The sequence below is a fragment of the Ostrinia nubilalis genome, chromosome 5 (assembly GCF_963855985.1).
Source record: "Ostrinia nubilalis chromosome 5, ilOstNubi1.1, whole genome shotgun sequence".
Classification (NCBI taxonomy): Eukaryota; Metazoa; Arthropoda; class Insecta; order Lepidoptera; family Crambidae; genus Ostrinia; species Ostrinia nubilalis.
The window spans coordinates 7,635,671-7,658,145 of record NC_087092.1 but is presented as its reverse complement, the minus strand read 5'-3'; the positions used below and the strand labels follow the sequence as shown (position 1 = coordinate 7,658,145).

The following is a 22,475-nucleotide window of genomic DNA, read 5'->3' as shown; positions in this document are numbered from 1 at the left end:
CCTTTGCAAGCGCTTTCGGCTAAAAAGAGCTTCGCGAAAAAAGAGCCGCGCTGAGTGGGGCTGCAATGTGTGTTAAGCTCTGCGTGACTGAATTACTTTTCAAATCAAATGTATTCATTTACGATTACTTTCTCAAACCCATTCAAGTTAAAGAAACCTCTTCGGGATTGATGTAATTATTCTTTCGTCGTGAATGGGAAACGTAATCCGTATTTACAAAAGACATTACGGTTACGTTTATTCTATTTTTCTAGTAGGGAAATGTCTTAATTTTTGTTTAGTATTACGTATTACGTTTAGTATTATTTCTACGAGTAGAAGATAAACTTTTCCATCAAGTATTCCTATGCTTAGTAGTTGAGATGGCATCTCTCTATTACTGATAGATGTAGGTTCCGTTAGGGTAGGTTCCTATTCAGAACAGTGTCTTTTCCTGCCCTTCGTCACAAATGATTATTTGGGACCACGCGCTTTGTCTCTGGTAATGGATGTAGCTATACTCGCGTATGTAGGTAGGTACAACGCTCAATTTCAGAATTTAGATTTCCGTTCCCAAATACAGAGCTCGAATGACGAATACCTACATACATAGGTCTGTATACAGGTGATTTGCAATCGTCCTAGCTGCTAGCTTTGTTTGGCTAGTTAGTGACATTCGTATTACGCTCGTTTGCACGTTAGTATGACATGTTTTTTGGCCATTTAAGTGACTAATAATTTTAAATTACTTAAAGTCTAAAGGCATTTAAAGTTATTTGATCTACCCAGTAGTTAAAATTGATAATAGTTAACTCAGAGATAGACAAGAAGCTAATCACTACGACTTATAAAGTTTGGGCAGACTAATACAATTTCGTGCCCACCCTCTGTGGCCCTTTGAGAACGATTCAGCTTTAGGGCGCACTTTAAAACAAAATTGACTTCGCCAAGGGATTAATAATATCCTAAAACCTCTCGCTGCTCTAAGCTCGCTGAAATTATCATAAGGTCCTAATTGGTGACGTGGGATTTATTATCTTTACCTTTTCATGACTGAATAAACAAGGTTGTTGTATTAAATATAAGAACAATATGATGTGTTCATTTAGCGCCACTTACCTTAACGTCACTACTCGATTTGACGACGACATCGGGATTATTAGTCTGGGCCTGCCCCGTCCCATTGTAAGCTTGCAAATGAGTATTCATATCGCAGCCCACCAAGTCTCCTTTGCCTATTTGAATAATAGTAACATAAATGGTTTGTAGGCATTTGAATAATTTAATCTGATTGAGTTAAGGAAGTTACCGAGTATAGCGACGACCATATCATTCTGCATTACTTCCATGGATCCGTTGCAAATGTAGTAGATGTATGTGAGCGCATCCCCTTTGTGAACTAGGAATTCCCCGGGAGCGCAAAAGTTATTCCGGATGTGCAGAGATAGCAGCTTCAAGCATCCCTGGGACGCGGACTCGAAGATCGGAAGTGATAGTATCTCCCTGTGCAAGTGCAGCGACACGTCTCCGCGTAGCTCCTCCGGGAACTCTTTTAAAGTCTAAAATGTGATTTAAAGTACACTTTACAGCCACGCTTGTAGAATAGCAGAGTGGTGCTAGACGAGGTTTAGTTTTTATCAATATTTGATAGGGTGAATCCAAAATTAACTACTTGTTTAATTAGTGACTCTAAAATGTTGATTTCAAGGGTAGATAGTCAAGGTAGAGTGAATTAAATTTTGGTATCTAGCGTAAAAAGCGCTAAAAAGTGTTGTCTTACTCGAAAAAGTTTTTGCTGAAAAATACTGCTGACGACTGTTTTTTGTATGTTTTGTGAAGAGACAAATTACACTGGCACTACGACTGTTGCCAAATAAATGCAGTTTCAATTAAACTAACGCGATATTTACTGTTGCGTCAACAGAAGCTAAAACAGTAGTGGCTAACGAAGCTATTTCACAAAAAGTTAACTATCCGACTCGGCTTGATTTTGCAGTTTTTTTTGCTATCTTCCGGTTTACTAACGAGGAAACTTGAGGCAGGTATCTTGTTTCCACCAAGTTCGGAACGCCGATATTTCTTAGGGCAGGTCTCCGACGAACTAAGTAGGTACCTATTAAATAGCTGTGAAATTACTCAGACGTCTCTGCTTGCTCATCAAAAGATTTCCTCAAAACAGATCGTAGGCGTCGAATCGTCTGAAGGAATTTAATATATTGGGATTAGACGGAATCAAACAACTTGAAGTTTAATATCCAAGGTTACTGCTTTAGAGGTCGTCATTTCAATATTACACCTGTACTTTCAAATTTTCAGCAAACATCTGACTTTCGTGAATAATGAAACTTTTTATGATGAAAATTTTATTTCATTTTTTTATTCAGTTTACCAGAGGAAAGTGAAACTTTGTACAGCGGAAAAGCTTTTTTCAGAAGCAGAGCGAGTGCACAAAGACTAGATGCAAGTTGTAATTACTGACGTGAATACGAGCGAGACTCATTGCCGGAGCCTTCGTATTGCTGCTTCACGGGAGAGCGGAGACATGTTAATTATTGACGCGTTGATTGCTGAAGTGTTAAGTAATGATGTATTATCGTCTCGAAATGGTTTTCAGAGCTTACCTCTATCTAAAACTACTAAAACTGTTTATGTTTTAAGTGAAAATGTGTAAAAAGGCCAAAAATGTTAGTGTCTTAGTGGAAATTTAAGCATTGAATTTAATGTCTACAAAATAAAAATTAAGGTCTCTACATTTCGTTTCACTTACGATAACTACCTATAAAGTTGTAAGAGCGGCAGTCCATGGATAGAAAAATATTGAATTAATTATGAATAAATTATTGTAAAGTAATATTAAGTTCCTGCATTATTGATTGTCTTGAAACAGTAACAAATACATCTCAGAGTAATAAAGTTATAGAAAAATTATAGAGCATAATATTTTATCGCCATAGAACTTTAGTTTATTAATTGTGAACGTGATAAAATTCAATTTAATTAATGTTAAATACGTTCCGAATAAAAAATAAATCACGACACACGTCATTTAGCGTAAAACAAATGAAAAGCGGTGCAACAAACGACAGAGGTTTTAAAACACCCAGTCTACGTAATAAAAATGCGTGCCATTAAAATATTGAGTTAGGCTTAATTGTTTTTGCGGTAATGGATTATGTTTACGTACACCCGCATTTACAAACAAATCATTTGACTTTATCAGTGTGGGCTGGGTTTGAATAATGTTTGTGTACCTCGTGGATGTCGATGCCGTGGTTCAACGACCACATGGTCTGGAAGTAATCCTGCATGCGCTGCTTCAGCTCCTTGGGCACCTGGTTGATGGTGAGGAAGTCTTTCAGGTCTCGCCATTTGGTCTGGTACATGGACCGCCGCGAATACATCCTCTGGATGATGGCGGTTACGTTACCGAAGACCACGGCGTGCATAAGCGCTATAGAAGAGAGACGGATGAGAAAATAAATACAAAAAAGCCAATTTATCTACCACCTACTTATTTACTCATATGAAATCTGTGCTATTTTTTATTTAGTAGAGAACCTTTTTTATAAACTCTAGAACTAGGAAGTGAAATAGTAGCTACATTTATCATTAAACGGGTTGTAAATAGTATGCAATATTCAGGATATTTGTATGAAGCCAGCAGCACGGCTATACCTATTCAAATTTTACAACTTGAACAATGTCAGTTACATTGTTAAAGCTGTAAAGTTTCTGGCAATATATTCATAGATGTAGGTAAGTTGAATGTTAAAACGAACAAAGTTTCATTCTATCTGGCCATAAAAGCACACGAGGTAATACTTTAATCGTGTCGAGGAATATTGCGATATTACTGCTTTATACAGAGTACATTTCAAAGCCAATATGTAGGCTCCTATGTGTACAAGAATCCTTGCTAAGATCATTTAACTTTTTTACCAATTTAAAAGCAAAGGAACCAAAATGTTATAAGTTTAAAATCAAAATATATGATTATAAGTTTGCATTTTTGCAGACGTTATCGACTCAGCAGATTTCCGAAGAATGAAAATCATGTACATAATCCTAATCATACTTATTTTAAACCTCTAATAAATTAACTACTGAAAGAATTTTCCTAGAACAAAAGCCGCAGGGACTTGGATATTACTGTGTTTTTGCAGCTACAAAACGTTACTAACGTTAAAGAATTCATGATTAGGCTAAAGCAGTATTTTAATATTGAAACTTTGTTTACATTTGTTTCAGAAACGAGGTCAATTGAAAGAATATCCAATTTAATATTCTATTCATAAAGTTATTAACAAAAGCTCCTAGCTTACGTTATGTCTGTTCATTTTCGTGATTGATGATTAAGAACGAAGCAAAGTTAAAAGAATATTTAAATACTAAGTTTTTCAGATTCAAGGAGATAGATAATTAATTTGTACTTCTGTACATCTAATGAAATAGCCTCCAGCACAATCCATCCCTGCGATCGTTTGGCGAATGTCGTGATGCGAGTTAATACAGCGATTGGAATGTTTGTAAACCCATCACGTCCTTACGTATACGTCAACAAACAGCTGCTCGGGCTGCTGCCGAAGTACGCACAATATTGATAGAATTATCGGCATCTTTAATCGGATTTGCTTTACCATAATCCTTTTTTATATTCACGCGCTTAGTGTTTTCGAATCGAACATTTACCTACAATATAAGCTGTATAAGTAATCATGAAAAGTGAGGAAAATCGTTATACTCCTAAACTAATTATAATGATTTTCCTCACTTTCACTAATGACAAAAGATTGCATAATATAGCCAATGACAAATATGACGTCAATAATCTCTTCAGTTCGTCTACGTGAGATTTAATTAGAGAGTACTATTTGTTATAGTATTGATGACTAAAAGAAAAAGAGGTAATTAATGAGTTCCGAGTAACAAGTGCTTCGGTGAAATGGTTAAAAGAACGAATAATGAAAGGCTATTGTTGGCAAAATAATTAGATCTTCATGACTTCTACTACGAGTAATACTTAATCCAATAAACATTATTATTACGTTCTTAGATAGAGTATACTGCTTTGAAGCAATTAATTAATAATAGGCAACATTGAAACAGTGGAATTGTCTATACCATACATGTTGATGCTGACATGGTAATTGGAATGTCTTCAAATGGCATGTATTTACATACCTACAGGAACGATTGGATTGTATAGCTTTGTAATTACAGAACGTATAGATATTATGTTTCGCTCTGCCCAGGATTTAGTTGGTTATTGAAAGACTGGTTCGTATTACGAAACAACGTTCAAAGTTCGATTGAATTTCAGTCGTACGTAGATTCTGTCCCGTGAATTTCAATCAATCGAAAGCTCTATCCCAACTAATAATATTATAAATGCGAAAGTAACTCTGTCTGTCTGTCTGTCTGTCTGTCTGTCTGTCTGTCTGTCTGTCTGTTACGCTTTCCCGCTTAAACCTCGCAACCGATTTTGATGAAATTTGGCATAGAGATAGTTTGAGTCCCGGGAAAGAACATAGGATAGTTTTTATCCCGGTTTTTGAAACAGGGACGCGCGCGATAAAGTTTTTCTGTGACAGACAAAATTCCACGCGGGCGAAGCCGCGGGCGGAAAGCTAGTATTACTCATATGCTAGAAATTGAATCGAGTTTTGAACATCGTTATCTAACTATTTATCTAAGTTTACATCCTTAGCTTAGGTACTAGAAAACTTAGTTTCGACCATTTAAGTATTATACTTTATTAAAATACTAAGCAGGATTGCTAAAATCAAGTGGCAGTGGGCGGGGCACATAGCTCGTAGAGACGATGGCCGTTGGGGCAGAAAAGTTCTCGAGTGGCGACCACGGGCTGGAAGACGTAGCGTGGGCAGGGCTCCTACTAGGTGGACCGACGATCTGGTAATGGTCGCGGGAAGAGCCTATGGATGCGGGCAGCGCAGGACCGTGCATTGTGGAAAACCTTGGAGGAGGCCTTTGTCCAGCAGTGGACGTCATTTGGCTGAAACGAACGAACGAACAAACGAAGTATTATACTAAAACAACTGAAATAAAACATCAAGACATTTCATCCTTGGAGTACCTACGAACAAAACCTAAAAACCTTTTCAGCATAATATTTTTCATAATTTTAATAGCAATTGTTCTAAAAATACTGTATATTTATAAATTCTATGTAGCCTTTTGTTGTACAACAAGATGTTCGGTAGTAAGTTGGCTTTTACTTTTTATCGGGTCTGTTTTCCCGACTTTGTAAAAGTACGACCGACATTGTATGTAGTCTGTTTTCAGCGACTTTACTCCCGTTACTTGCTTCTGTAAAAATACGTAGCTAATTTTGTTATCTGAGGGTGGGCTTTTAATAGAAAAGATATTTATAATGAAATCATAGTCACACTCGTATGTAATTAATAATTATAACAATTGTAGCCTGACCAGTGGGCCTAGTCAAAATGCCATCGCAAACCAATATGAAGTTTTCACTAATGTCAGTCGCCGCGTCACCAGTAATTCGATACGATCGGAAAATGGCAGCCAAAATGCACATTGAACCACCAACGACGCGGCGATATAAAAGTTCATTCAAAATCGAATAAAAGTTAAAAAATGTCTATGACTTTGCGATTGTTTTTACTTTTTTTAGCTTTTTTTTTTAATTTGTTTCTTCCTTCTTTCTGCTCTCTGTTTATGTCTATGCTTCGCCGTCAAACTAACTGTCAAAACGACATCGCGATACGGATTTGTCAAAACAGCCTTAGGGTGGGTTGTACCATCTTAGTTTAACTTTGACAAACGTCTTAAATCTGTCAAACTCCATACAAAAAACACCGGTTAACGTCATAGTTACGGTCAAAGTTAGGTGGTGCAACTCACCCTATTGGTTTTTGATCGAATCGAAGCTTATCACCGGGGTTTTAGTAATCGCAATGAAAATGGCGGGTGTTGCGATTCGATTCGATTTTGATTGAGTCTTAAATGCATGTTGGCTAAGCCTTTGTATGGGAAATTTCAATCCAGTCTTTCGATTATCGATAGGTAGGGCTTTGCGATTCGATTTTTTGCCGTTTGACTAAGCCTTTTTTGTTATCGACCTCTTTTGCGATTTGTTTATTTTGTTTGCGACTGGTTTGCGATGGATTTGCGATTTTAAAGTGCGTTTTGACTAGACCCGCTGGAACATAAAAACCCTGGCATAGAGGCGCGTTATTTGCATTTGATAGTGCAACACTGAGTACAGTCGTACCTGTGTTAAATTAATAGGCTAACTTTATGTATCAGGATTCAGGATTACGGGCTAATTTGATATTTTCATAAATTAACGAAAAAATATTATTATAGGTAACCTGGTTTAAATAAATTAAATGAAACCATCAATCGAGCTAGTAGGATTTATTTTATTATTCATCAATAATCAAATTCAGAACTTGAATATTCAACTGTAATGTCTGCTCATGAACGCTTCAAACTCGGTACTTCTTTCCCAATTCCATAAAATTCAACACTTAGAAAGTGATAAAAAATTTAAAATAGGTAGTTGAAACAAACCACAGCTAATTTTCATAGTGGACTGTACTATACGATAAACATGTCAGTCAATTTGACAACCTTTGTCGGAAACATTATTCAATGAAAATATTGTCCGAACCCTTAGTATTTCTCTTCGACAAATACTTTAACACATTGTGAACCACTTTTCTTTCACGACTATAAAAAGATTTTAGCAATTTAATCCACAAAATCAATTGCGCACATTTAAAATAAAGTTTGTTTACACTTTGACAGCAATAGACTGACATGCAAGGTGACATGTCAATGAAGTTTTCAGTTACTGTGGGTCTAGTCAAAATGCCATCGCAAATCAATGTGAAGTTTTCACTAATGTCAGTCGCCGCGTCACCAGTGATTCGATTCGATCGGAAAATGGCAGCCAAAATGCACATTGAACCACCAACGACGCGGCGATATAAAAGTTCATTCAAAATCGAATAAAAGTTAAAAAATGTCTATGACTTTGCGATTGTTTATTACTTTTTCTAGCTTTTTTTTTTTTAATTAGTTTCTTCCTTCTTTCTGCTCTCTGTTTACGTCTAAGCTTCGCTGTCAAACTAGCTGTCAAAACGACATCGCGATACGGATTTGTCAAAACAGCCTTAGGGTGGGTTGCACCATCTTAGTTTAACTTTGACAAACGTCTAAAATCTGTCAAACTCCATACAAAAAACACCGGTTAACGTCATAGTTACGTTTAAAGTTAGGTGGTGCAACTCACCCTATTGGTTTTCGACCGAATCCAAGCTTATCACCGGGGTTTTAGTAATCGCAATGAAAATGGCGGGTGTTGCGATTCGATTCGATTTTGATTGAGTCTTAAATGCATGTTGGCTAAGCCTTTGTATGGGAAATTTCAAACCAGTCTTTCGATTATCGATAGGTAGGGCTTTGCGATTCGATTTTTTGCCGTTTGACTAAGCCTTTTTTGTTATCGACCTCTTTTGCGATTTGTTTATTTGTTTGCGACTGGTTTGCGATGGGTTTGCGATTTTAAAGTGCGTTTTGACTAGACCCGCTGTTGCCATTAAAAGAAATTAGTACCATTAGTTTTCCGCAACATGGCGAGGGTTTTTATGTTCGTCGGGCTATAACTAGATATAGATGACCCACGCTGAACTGTCCCACCAAACTCAATGACAGGGGGGCGCTACCATCGCTCAACTATATGGTTTCCAACATGGCAAAAATCGGAACCAGCGATCCGGTATTGACGGTGGCGCCCCACTGTCAATGTCATGCATAGGACAGTTCAGTATTTTGGAACTATAGAACTAGATTTTTTTGCTCTCATTTCTATAAACGGGGTGACAATAACTTCTGTCAGTTTGGGAAGTATCCTTACCCACAGAAAACTTGAAAATATTAAATACTATCAATTTTATTGGTGCATTAATATTCGTGACAGAACTGAAGTGGATGAGATCAGAAGTTTTACCCTCCTTCTCGATATTATAGCAAAGTTCTGAAAATCAAACATTTTCTGCACCATATTTTCCTCCACATATTTTAAAAGTTAAATCAAATCGTTGGTAAATAAAGTTGAGCTGAATTAATAAAATGAATTTTATCACTGTTGCCATTCACGATAACGTGAGTTTGTATTTCATCTCCTCCGAAAATATAAGTATTTTATAAAACTATGGATTTGATGTCGGATCTCATTTCCTTTTTAACAAGAAAACCTCATGGATTGACTAGAAACATACCTACTCTTTAGTAAATTTTCTTTCTTACACCGAGATATTTTCGGAGTTGACTCTAGTGTGCGATGAGCAGGTGAACTCGCTTTGCGGTACACCTATTAAGAAGTTTAGGCATATTTACTCGCCATTCTAGTAAAGTAAAAGTTTATAATGTACCTCCAACAAGCATTGTGAGTATACTGAATATCTTCTCTGGCAGCGTGTTGGCCGACACATTTCCAAATCCGACACTAGTGAGCGACGAGCAGGTGAAGTACAGAGCGGTGACGTAGCTCTCGCTGTGTGATATATTGGGTATGGGCACCTTTAATCGCTCTGCTAAGTTGTTTATCCACCCTGAGAACATAAGAAATGGTTAAAATTAAAGAAGAGAATTCAATTAAAAATCCTTTAATATCAACCCCAAAAAACTTTCTGTAACTGAAAAATTACAGCACAGCCCTTTTCAACATTTTATTAAAACGACTGTGGTCCCGAATTCACCTAATTACGTTAGCCTTTGTTTCCTGAAACGGAATTTTCCACAGAACTATTATAGGGTAAATAGAGGTTTAACTTTAACCCTCCGTGTACGAGGTGACTAAAAGTTACGTCCCGTACCAGGTGGGGTATGACACACCCCAATATACAAAGTGATAAAATTTTCATTCAACATTTTTATAGGTGAAATTTAATATTTAATATTGATTATTTACGTATGCTAATTAGGTTTAAGAAATGTTCTGAGCTGAAAATATCGCACACCTAGATCTAAACTGAGACAACTCAAAAATTGCCAATTTTGACTTATGCTTGTATTCAAATACTCGGTTATCATACGCATCTTTCCAACATAACAGGTTTAATAAAGCCTTGATCCATTTGCCGCTAGATGGCGATAACTTACTTTTGTTGAATCAACGCTTGTCAACACCTTCCACCTAAACAAGCATTTTGTCAGTTGACCTTCGTTAGTATCAGAGAGTGCACGTGTTAAAATAAACGAAAACGCGGTTAATTAGATTTATTACAGTTAAGCAGAAAATATATAATGAGTTAATTTGAGTAGTAACAGTATTGATGAATTGTTCTGCAATAGTCAACCAGATCATTTTGACTTGTTCCAGTTTTGTTTGATAAAGTAACTTATATTTTGTTACTATTTTGAGTTGAGTTTGTTTTGATGAATCAACTTGTGAATTTCTAGTTGGCGTAGTTTTGTTGGAACAAATTTCAATTCAATGTTTTTCTATACAGAACGCGTAGTTTTGCATGTTTCACCTAAAATCAGGTACAGTATGATAATCCCTGTTTCTAAATAAAGTTAGTTTTATTCAAACTGTTCTACTGTGTGTTTGAGAAGAGTGTTTTGAGTTAACTTACTATTGTTGGATGAGTAAAAATTACAGTGGATATTTTTTTTATTTTCCGAAAAAAATATGCTAGGTCGTTTTCTTTTAAATATTTTGAGAGAACAGTGTAAAGATAGTTAAAATGGCAATGTACAGACGACGGCACTTCAAGTTAAACACTGTAGTAACTAATGTAGTTGTAATACAAGTGTATAGTCTTATATGCTGTTGTCTGCACAAGAGATAAAACTTTCTTTATAATGTAGAAATAAAAAATAATGTAGAAAAAAGGTCTATAATAAGTAAATAAATAATAAATAAACATATCAATCAGCTGATGCTAAGAAAAAGTGGCTGAAGTAACTCAAATACCTATCATGTTCACCATGTCATGAAATGTTCATTTATAGCTCTTATGCTGATCCAAATCGTGTTAAAAAAGAACTGTTTTCTCAAACAATTCCTAAATTGATGATTAAGGATATCGAAACATTCAATCAAAACACTTTAATTGTGCAGGAAGAGGACTCAGCCACATCTTGAAATTTTGAAATACAGAGGACCAAAGAACGTGGAAGAGATGACATTTGAAAAGTTTTATGACACTAAAATCTTGCAAAAAATGTGGGCAACTAATTTGGTTGTAGACAAAAATCGGAATCAAGTTAAATGGCACGATATAAAAATTTTAAGAGTGGAAAAGGAGGACTCAAATCTCAAAATGTCCAAACAAAACTGATTCAAGTCTAAATGTACTTTATTATTTATACAAAGTCATTCCCCTAAAATGTAACAACTAAAAAAACTGCGATTAAAGGTAAAAAGGATAGATTTTTTGACCCAGTTTATACACAGGGTCATTTCACAGCCTATCAATAATCCAAAATAAATCTGAGTTTCATAACTTCCCTAACAAAAAATGTAGTAATACGTTTTTTTCGCCTCCTGAAAAATGCCCTTTTTTTAGTTGTCTCAGTTTAGATCTAGGTGTGCGATATGTATTATAACATTTTTATCATAAAAAAAAACAAAAACACATTTTCCGTTGTTCTTGTAATTTAGGAATCAGTTTCCTATGTATAATTTTTAATTAGTGTCTTTAATTATGACAACCGTTTTTATTTAACAAAGTACAAGTATTTACTTATAATTTAAAGGTAAATTAAAAACTGGAAGGGTATAAATTTGTTTTGATCATCGGTTTTCAATTTACCACAATTCTGATGAAAGAAAATGAGTATGCTCAATGCATAAAATGGGAGCGTAACAATTTTATTTATTTATAAAATATGTTATTCCATTTCAGTAGCCCATAAATTGTATCGCCAAGTATACATTGTAGCCCATAAGTGTATGTTCACATACATCTTCGGATCTCAGTACTAAACTTCCAGATTCGCACTAAAAGTCATCTCATTTGACTAAAAGTGCTTGAAAATTTCAGATACCGTAAAAATCACGAAAAATAATATTTGTATTGAATTTTATTCAATTGACAAAGCTAAAAATATATAAATTACACCAAAACTGTTAGATTTTTTTTTAAACTTTTTAACAACGTCCCGTACCAGGTGGGGTGTGTGACACCCACACGCACTTTAAAGGCATGTAACTCAGTTGGTAGTCACCGCTGAACTGATTTTGCAACGCTGATCGAAGCAGCAGTGTCATAATTCCAGCTACTGAGAATTTCAAATTCAGCACTTGCAAATTTTTAAAATTGTGGCTATTTTTAAAGGACTGGGGTGTGTCACACCCCACCTCGTACAGCGAGGGTTAATACTATATTTTAGTACCTACAAGCTTGTTTCGTTTGAACTAATGCATAGGTCATAAACTGAGATAAAATGTGTAAATGCACGTTCGTGCATACGCGGGATTACCCTGAACTCAATTTACTCTATCATGCGAGGAAAAATACTTGTGAAACCTGTTATTTACCTAGCTTTTTGGCTTAGCGCTAACTAGCCTGAGAAACTCACCTGCGTGCAATATTAGCCTAAACCATTACATAAGATAATTATAATTAAAATTATTATCTAAGCCATGAAATGAACCGCCGTTTCCCGGATAAGTGTGGTATTTATGTGAAAGATGGCGGGGCATTAATTACGATTATAGAGATCCCTAGTCAAAGGGCGGCTCTGAAGTGTATTTATTACAGCCATCATCTTTTTACTGAATGGTGTTAATTGGGTTCAGCTTTCTCGTCATTTACCAGTGAAGTGTTATGACAGTAATTGAATACAAAAATTATATGAAGCATGGTTCATATAACCTTATTAATATCGTTCGAAAATATACTTAGTATTACATTCTAAAGCTAATAGAAAAACCGATTGATCCATTCGTTACAAAAGAAAATTTATATGGGCAAATCCATCATACTTATTATCATATTAATCTAAAAATGATCGTACTTTAAGTAAGTACATACGATCATTTTCAAGACATTAAAGCTCATACCCCAAGCTAGAGTTAACTATGAGACTCAATTAGTAAGCTTAATTCCATTAATAATATAGTTAAACGTATTGATTGCGGGCTGCGGCGTGTATGGTTAACCGCGAATCACTTCATTAGTAGAGTTACGCGCATTTAATTTTGAACATTAAACATGATACGATAAAGTTGATGATAATTAAAACTGGCCATTGTTGACAGGCCCAAATTGAAAAATACTTGTAAATCATGAGCCGCAGTTATTTTACTAAAAGCTCGTACTTCAATCGGCTAATTGCTTTAGGTCTGGGTTTTACGGGTACCGCCCACAATTAGTGATAGTGTATTTAATATCAGCTAGAAATCCCTAGTGTGGAACCATGATAAATTGCACGTGTTTCTATTAAATACTTTTTAAACCACTCAACAGATTATAAAGCATTAGCAACGCAATATTATTATTTGAATTACTTTGTAACCGCGTGCGCAGAATACAGCTGTACAGATTGGTGCAGCCACTTGCAATAAAAACAATTAAGTTACACTGTTATTAGAAGTCTGTATTGGATTCTGTATTAAGCTCATGTTTACAATATGAAGTTTTGTTCTATCTTCTTATTACTTATGGTTATTTTTAAGCGTAGAGCTACTAATATAATGGGAATTCAGCCTCTTTGGTGATAGAATCAGCGGTTACAGTTGCTTGATAAAAAAGCACTAAATTAATTGAAAAGCAAATCAGAAGAAACTTACCCAAATCCCACGCCTCGTTCTTGTGGAACTCTATCTCCTTCTCAGCAATGATGAACCAAATACATGCAAGCCAGTGCGCTACCAACGTGAAAGACAGCATCAGTAGCGTCAGAATCAGCGCCGAGTACTGCGAGTACCGGTCCATCTTCTGAAGAAGCCTGGCCAGGCGCAGAAGCCTCGTCAGCTTCACTAAATGCACATTTCCATGCGCCGACTCCTGTACAGTAAACGTTTCGTTAATATTAAACCATTTCAGCGCACAGCGTACTAATTTGACGTTAACATGTTCAATGATTGAGTGGTTATAAATTAATCACACATGATTGGTATGCAAACTACCAAACTTACTACTCTATAAATTATATTTCAGTCAAATAGTTCGATTTTGTGTAGGGTTGATTAGGGAATTAGTATTTTTGGATGAAAATATAACTAAGGTAGGTATATTAATAATTTATAGCCAACGGTAACCATTTAACAGTGGATTCAATAAAATTCTTAAGCATAATAAATTGAGTATTCATTTTATGAACCTACAGCAGAAACAATAGGCAGCGGTCGACGTAAAATTACTAACATATTTTATGACTGTTGTGTAAAATTGTTGAAAGCGTACGGAGCTGTTATGAGTTTAAGTAGTAATTAAATAACAACAGCGCGAAATTAGTTAGTTTGGGTAACTTACCGCTCCGCTGTACACGTCTGAGGCGTAAAGTAGGTCAAAGGGCAGCGCGGCCAGGAGGTCTACCACGAACCATGTCCGGATGTAATTAAGTGCTATCGCCTTGGAATCTGACACCACTTCCCCTTTTTTACTCACAAACGTTGTCCGGAAGTTAAGCACTATATCTAGAAAACATAAACAAACTTTAGCAACAGATCGCTACGAAAAAGCTAAGAATTTATTAATATTTCCACATACCGACAATGAAGAGAGCTTCTACTACCACATCACTGGTGACACTTATTCTAGGGTGACCTCGGTCAACAAAACTGGCATTGTAAGGAACTACGACCGCTACGTAAAACGTAGCAATTAGAATAAGCCAGTCCCAAAACGTTTTGAAAACGCCATAATGTGAAATTATGAATCTTGACCTTTTAATTGCCGACGTTTTGTACTCAGGTAGAGGTGGATCCGAGGAATGGAGGAGGTTCTGAAAGTTTTAATCAAGTGTTAATACCACTATCGCGACAGTCCGAATTCAATTTCACACACGAATCCATCCCCGAGGAGACGGTAGTTAGTAGTGCGCTAGTGAGTAAAGTTTGCGAGACAAAGGCTCATACCTACTTTGAAAACACAATTTGGTGATCTACTTGCAAATTGAGCTACCAAGCGAACATATTAAGGTTTACCTTACTAACATTGTTGAGTTTAAGTTTAGTCTTCATCTTATCTGGTTTATAATGTCCTGAAAGCTGGTATAGAACGGCCCTAGAGCGCCGCCTGCCCATGTTGGCGGGCGAGGGCGCTTCGGGGTCAAGATTTCCATTCGGGTCTGGAAGTAGGCAACTAGATTCAGCGCGGAACCGGGCGCCCAAGAGTGCCGCTGCGGGTACAAATGGGGATAACGCTAGAGTGACCACGCCAGCCGAAGGCCGCACCGCGGCTCCTGTACGCATAAACCACCCTGTTACCATGTTGTCATTGGGTTACTATTTATCATCTACAATACTCTACATGTACCGAGAAAAAATTGGACCAGATAAAGATATCCTTTTGTGAGAGCATAGTAGAGAACTCTTAAATCTAACAATCAGGAAGCCCAATAAGGCCTTGAAATGCTCTACGTATGTAAGAATAAAAGGAAATCTTTATTAACAAACAGGACTTGGCACCAAATCGAAAAGGAGGGACCTTCAATTCCCACGTAATTAAACTCATCAATTTAAGAATTAAATCTCACAAATTCGTTTTGGTGCTTAATTTCAAAATGTCGCCAGTAAAGCGAAATTAAGCCTGCCAACCTACAATTACTTTTCAGCTGTGATTTTTTGACAAATTAGAAAAAGTGTTACATACACTACTGTGAAATTTATTAAATCTGAAGTGCACAATGATTCACGAGAGTTAAAATGTTCTTGAAATATGATTCTTTTTTGATTGTGGCTTATTTTAACAACATTTCAGTTTCTAGTAAATATAAGAATCAGGTTTCAAAAAGTTTTATACAAATAGTTGGTGTACGATAAACAAACATACAAAAAAAAAACGAAAACAGGCAGCTTGTTTTGTTAATAAATTTTCGTTGGCATTGAGTTTTTATGGTGATGTTGCATTATACAGACTTGAACATCAATCATAAACATGCAAAGAAAACATAAAAGAATATCAACGGTCATGCATTTTTACAAAAGAATAATAAATGTATAGTAAAAATCAACTTTTCTGTAAAATGACACACATGTATTACACATTCAAATAAAATTGCTATCTTTGAATTTGTATAACAGTAACAATTAATTATGATACCAGGACACCAGTCACATCACAGATAAGTTGGTAAGATAGATCTAACCGTGTGAAAGACTAGGTACAGGATACAATGTAACATATTTAAACAAAAAAACAATATCAGCATTGTATAGTGTAAAAATTAATGACAATAAAAACAACTTGAGACATCACCAACCACATGAAAAGTGCTACAAAGATGAGAAAATATTGAACCATGAACATTTACCAAAATGCTTGAATTCGTTTAAAAACAAATAACAACGAGAGAGCATACGATATTTTACTTAATTAATTGAAAAAAATGGGTTTTGTACCTAAGTAATTAATATTACTGCCACAAAATGGCATAAATTATTATTTAGCAATTTGGTAAATGTTATTCAAAACGGAAAGAAGAGTTTCATACTGGTGTATTGCTGGGTAATATTTGCACTTTTGCAGATAATATAAATATTATTATGCACAGTCACGCTTTGGGTACCGGCCTATAAAACACACATTAAATGGCTCATACATTATTTGCCCACGAAACTAATTGTAGCGGACGTCAGCAGCCAACAAAATTGTAAAGTCAGCGGAAACTGGCGACATGTCGGTAGGCTGTTAGAGTATTGGGAGAGCTTCAAATGACAGGGTGGTTTTTAACTGTTGCAGGAATAGTTAAAAATTCATATCCAGCTAAATACATGTTAATAATAATAAAATTTACAAAACATTCTCTTAAAATTAGTATATAAGTAGGAGTGTTTGGGCAGGTATAGTTTCTTGAATGATAAAAATATTAAATGCAATTAGGTATGAATGTTGACAAAATATTTACCAAATTGTATGATCTCGTAATGTTGGTCCTGCTTGTAACTTAACGTCAAATGTGGTGGTGTTATTAGATTTTGTGGAGTATTTATTTGTATCCTACTGCTAGTTATTCTACCGAGACTTCTACGGACTAATTTGATTATGCTACTCAGTACAAACAGTCGTGAAGGAACTTTACCGTGCGGTGATGCTCGCAACTCGCTACGGCCAACGGGGAGCTACGGGAGCTCAATCTAACGCTATCAACCTTATAGAGGTACCTATAGCGCTAAAATAACGTGCTTAGTATGAGTTATCACAAATGCACAACCGTGAACATCCTCAAGTTATTATCCACTTCAAAGCAAGCCCACAAAATGACAGTACTCATAATTATCTTTGTAGCTTGCATTTTCTTTACAAGAGTTTCAAGTGTCATCGCCGAAAAGGTACTTACCGCTGTCGAACTCCTCGTTAGTGTTCATGGCGGCCATCTTGGTGTTGGTGATGTCCTTGAACGAGGCGAGGAACAAAACCACTTCTCGTTTCTCATTCTTAATTGGGACGATGTCGAGCAAGCACCAAAACGGAGTACCTGCGAGTTATAATTGCGTTACTAAATTGTACGGTGAATTTCAAAGTCAAAACCTAGTTAGGGATATTCTAATTAGCAAGGTCAAAGGAAAATTGATAATTATTAAAGCATGTTAATTGTTATCTCGTGAAGAACTGTCCAAGAGCCGTTCCTGGACGCTATAAATGCGCTGAGGACAAACAGCTGTGTGCTTGTAAAAGTTTAATTTTGTCGAATGGAATCGTAAACCTCTTATTGGTTTTGTTTACGATTGTGCCGAGGGCGATGTTTTGCAAAGCGACCGAAATGACCGCTTGACTAACATTTTTCATTTAGATATCGTCAAAAAGGCATTCTTTATTGCTTGTTGAGTCGTGGCCAAAACTGGTTGTTTACGAATTAAGTGGCTAATCTCTAACCCTAAATGTAAGTAGATGCAGTCTCAAAATAGCATTCAAAATTAATGTTATTCAAAAATAAAATAAACAATAAATACTTAGTGCTTAATTAAACATGATCCCAAAATTCTTTTCTTGCACAGTATCTACATTTTAACTTTAATGATTTGTATTGTTTCTCAAGAACCACTGAATTGGGTAGCCATATTGGTCCAGCAGGTATAAAAGAAACGACTATAACGATTCAAAGAGAAAAAGGACCGCATTTTTACAAATTGATTTCCGGACCTGACCCAATTCAAATAATAACCTACCTTTGAAGCGAAATTAAAACGTGGATGTGCTTTGAAATTCATATGCAGAACGGTTTTGATAAGGCTCCAGATTTGTAATTAACCGTGTGCAAACAAGTAAACACCATATTGTTTCCAGCCTCGAGCAATGAATATTTTGTTACCGATTTAATTATACGTCGAATACGTATACTGAGGGAAAATGGGTTTTGATAAGCGTTTGATTAAATTAGCTTAACAATGATCTCTAATGAGGTATTCCTATAACAATTGCGTATACCTTTACCTTACATTTATTAAAATTACAGTAATCTTCTACGTCTCTTTGGTAGCTCAGCGAATATTCAGGTATTTTTATAAGGTTCAATACTGTATTTTTATAGTGACATGGCAAGAATAATTCTTGTTATACTTGGGTAAAGTGTAACAAGGGTGAACCACAATTTATTTCCGGCATAAGTGGTCCGAAACAAGATTTTTCATGCGTGAAAAAGAAAGCACTTTAAGAAAACCATTCTAAAGCTTTTTCTTACATTTCGTACGGATTATATAGCTCCGATTGACGTACCATTTTTCTTATAAAGATGTGTTCGAGCTTGAGCTCGTGCTTGAAGTTAAGAAAACCATTTTAAAGCATTTTCTTACATTTCGTACGGATTCTATAGCTCCAATTGACGTACCATTTTTCTTATAAAAGATGAGTTCCAGCTTGAGTTCGTGCTTGGAGTCTAGGGCCGTGTCGATCTCGTGGCGGTGCTCCTCCCTCGTGTCGGGCCCGTGCAGGAACTTGCACGCGCAGCCCTTCTGCATGATGTGCGCGCGCGCCCAGCCCGTCAGCTCGCAGAACCCGTCCGAGCAGTACACGATCGGGTAAGCTGGGACCTGCGCGTTGCCCAGCACGAAGTTGCTGTCTGTGGGCCAAAAAATTAATCATTAGAACAAATCTGAAGTCCCCCTGATGTTTGAGGTAGGTAACCTTTGTGTTAAGTCAAACCTTCCGCCGTGCCGCTCTCATACCTCAGGAACTGACTCAGTTAAGCGCTAGGTATAAAGGTTACTTACACTAACAGACTAGCTGATTTTTACACCTAATGTAAGTATCATCATCATTTCAGCCACAGGACATCCACTGCTGAACAAAGGCCTCCCTCCATCAATAATTTGTATGTACCTAAGTATGAATTATCTAAAATCACTGATTCCATTGAGAAAATTCTTTGAACACTAATTATAAAGTTTCAAAGTTGAATAACACTGCAAATGACATGAGTGTCAGAAAGAATGATTATAAACAGTATTTACAGTTAATCCTTTTCACAATATCACGCAGAGCTGATTACTACCACAACATCAGATTGTATGATTCAAACAGGTTCTTTTGTTTACAAATTCACGTTAATTTAATCCATTCTTATACGCTTCGGATTATCCACAGAACGATGGCAATTTCGTAAGGGTAATGTGCGGCACGTAAGATATCTTCTGTGCCTGTACTTATTTCGATTTCATTGTTGTTAAGTGATATTTTACTGAGATTCATCCAAATGTAATAAACCAAGATCTTAATGTTATAAGACTCGAAATAAACTCTAATAAACAAGAACCTAATACCTATGTATACAGGGTGGAAACGTTAAGTGATCTCACTCGATTATTTCTAAACTATACAAGATATTGAAAAAGTGGTAACTGATCCTGAAAGTGCTTCATGAGCTCTTTCAAACGGTACCAATAATAGGGTACAGCATAAACTGGATCTATCTGAAAATTCAATGTTTCCAGCTTCCATACTAAATGTATGCCAGCCACACAATATTAGAAGTGTAATTTTTCTATTTAATAATAAACTCTTAAAATAAACTCGTAAATTGTATTCTTATTTAAAATTATTCATGGAAAACATTGGTTTTAGGCTTTACTTGCTATAATATTGTCAAGAGATGAGTGTCATGACTGTGGTTGTACTAAATGTATGGAAGAAAGAAACATTGAATTTTTGGATAGATCCAGTTTATTCTGTAACCTATTATTGATACCATTGGATAGAGCTTGTGATGCACTTTTAGAATCAGTAATCAGTTTTACGATATCATGTGTAGTTTTTAAAATAATGTGACTTTACTAAATGAATGGAAACTGAAAACATTGAATTTTCGGATAGATCCAGTTTATTCTGTAACCTATTATTAATACCGTTTGATAGAGTTTATGAAGCACTTTCAGGACCAGTAACTAGTTTATTGATATCTTGTATAGTTTAGAAATAATCGAGTGAGATCACTTATCGTTTCCACCCTGTATATAATGTGACTGATATTTTTTATTGTTTTAATAATTTCCTGACATTCATTTGTTAATGAACTTTATCTTTTGTTTACGTACTCAGATTGAAGTGGCTTAACGTAAAAGCTGATCACGAACAAACTACCTACTTCAAAATGCAAGAATATTCAGCTTTTACCTAATTTATTTGTATAGCCATTGTTTGTTTTGCTTTTAAATGTTTGGTAAATCGAGCGAGGATTATTAACACCTTTGCTGCGGCAGTAACTTTCTAATACTTTCCATTCCTTCGGTACAAGGTCAGTAAACCTGGTATTAAAACTTACATTGTGACGGCACAAGGCTTAAAGACCTTGTAATATTTAAGATATATTAATTTTATTTTTGGCTTCATGTTAATAGATATTGTGTTTTTTTCCTTTGAATATTAATAATAATGCATTTATTGACATACACCTGAAGGCGTTCGTGAATAACTTGTTTAGTATAAAAATTATAGCTATATTCAAAATACAAGGCTTATGCACCCTGTGCCGCACTGAAGTAGGGAAGTCTGGTGGGTATTCTAGGGATGTGAAATACAAATATCGATAGTTTAAATTAAGTTTTAATAAAAATTTAAAAAAGTAACAAACAAAAATGTTTTAATAATTTAGTCTAAATATTTTACAAATAAGACATACGTGCATAAATACTTAAATAAGCTATATTTAAAGAAAACATTATTTAATAACATTTAGTTACAACTTCAAATGTTTGTCACGAAAAACATTATTTAATTAGCAATAAATCGTGTAGCAAATTAAATTATAATCAATTTGCAGTTTTGATTTTGTTTGTTTCTCTTGACGCCATGTCGACATGTGCGTTTCTTACGATGCGAGGCAACACTGGCTGCACGAAGCTAGCGTGGGGTGCGGTACCAGGTGCGCAGGGTACAAGGTGCTTCGACCTGGTTTCGCATTGTGAAGACTTTTTATTACTTCCGTGCGGTACCAGGTCTAAAAACCTGGTATTAAGGTAGGTACATCATTGGATTCTATTTTAAGAATACATCATAGATATATATTCATCACTTTCCTACACCGGACCCAATTGAAGCTATGCCTTTCGCACGACAAGGAAGACTATAATTTTCTTAGCCGCACGGTAAGCGAGACGTACACAAGGTCTATAGACCTGGTTTCGCACTCAACGTGTTAAAAGTTCTCTAGAGGCCCGTTGAAAACTTTTTATGATAGGTAATTGCCTAATAATACCATAAAACCTGAATTGAATTTAGTAATTTATTACAACATTTATTTTTAAAATAGGCAACTCAGAATTTTGCAATCTAAAGAGCTAAAATATTCTGTCTCGTATTATTATTTTAGCCATATTGCGTTAGATAAAGCTACTTTGAAATCTTGCTAAGCTTCTTTCAAACTCTTTTTACCATTGAAAAGGCGATAAAGGGGAGATTTACTTTTTAATAAAAACGAAATAGGCCAGACAGGCTTCAAAATAAATGGACGATCAATTTCACTTGGGCGGTGCTCAAAAATTTGTATAAATGTCCTCTGCATTTTATTGCACGTACGCCTACATTTAATTGGGATCATTTCTCAGATATTTTTGCTGGAAATCATGCAAAAATTTCATGATAAGAGCAAGAATTATCATGTTAATAAAGGTGATATTAATCCACGTTTCAGATGATATAATGTTAGAGAACAAAGCTTCTCTCAAACACGTTCCAAGTGAGAACGATAATTAGTTTCACGGAGAAACTTTTAATTAATCTCTGCATCTCATCTTGCGATTCTCATTTATTTATCCGTGGCATAAATAATAAAAGGTACCAAGCTGCAACAAAGCTTGCGAATTTTTCTGTATGTGTACGAGTTAACGTTACGTCTAA

The 22,475-nt window shown here is 35.6% G+C and overlaps 1 protein-coding gene across 9 annotated transcripts in view; it reads right to left on the bottom strand.

Annotated features, from left to right (window-relative positions):
- The window catches only part of LOC135071771 (potassium voltage-gated channel subfamily H member 8-like), an 89,555-nt gene that overhangs the window by 6,283 nt on the left and 60,797 nt on the right, over positions 1–22,475 (bottom strand). For 5 of the 9 annotated variants that reach the window (XM_063965574.1, XM_063965579.1, XM_063965571.1 and 2 more), the window contains 10 exons: positions 18,973–19,203; positions 17,485–17,622; positions 15,131–15,387; positions 14,694–14,928; positions 14,457–14,620; positions 13,772–13,988; positions 9,402–9,581; positions 3,231–3,430; positions 1,289–1,538; positions 1,099–1,214 (listed from right to left, as the gene is read on the bottom strand). In XM_063965574.1, coding sequence (XP_063821644.1) covers positions 1,099–1,214; positions 1,289–1,538; positions 3,231–3,430; positions 9,402–9,581; positions 13,772–13,988; positions 14,457–14,620; positions 14,694–14,928; positions 15,131–15,387; positions 17,485–17,622; positions 18,973–19,203 — 1,988 coding nt within the window. The remainder of the gene's footprint in view (positions 1–1,098; positions 1,215–1,288; positions 1,539–3,230; positions 3,431–9,401; positions 9,582–13,771; positions 13,989–14,456; positions 14,621–14,693; positions 14,929–15,130; positions 15,388–17,484; positions 17,623–18,972; positions 19,204–22,475) is intronic. The other 4 variants (XM_063965575.1, XM_063965576.1, XM_063965577.1 and 1 more) reach the window with 4 other exon arrangements.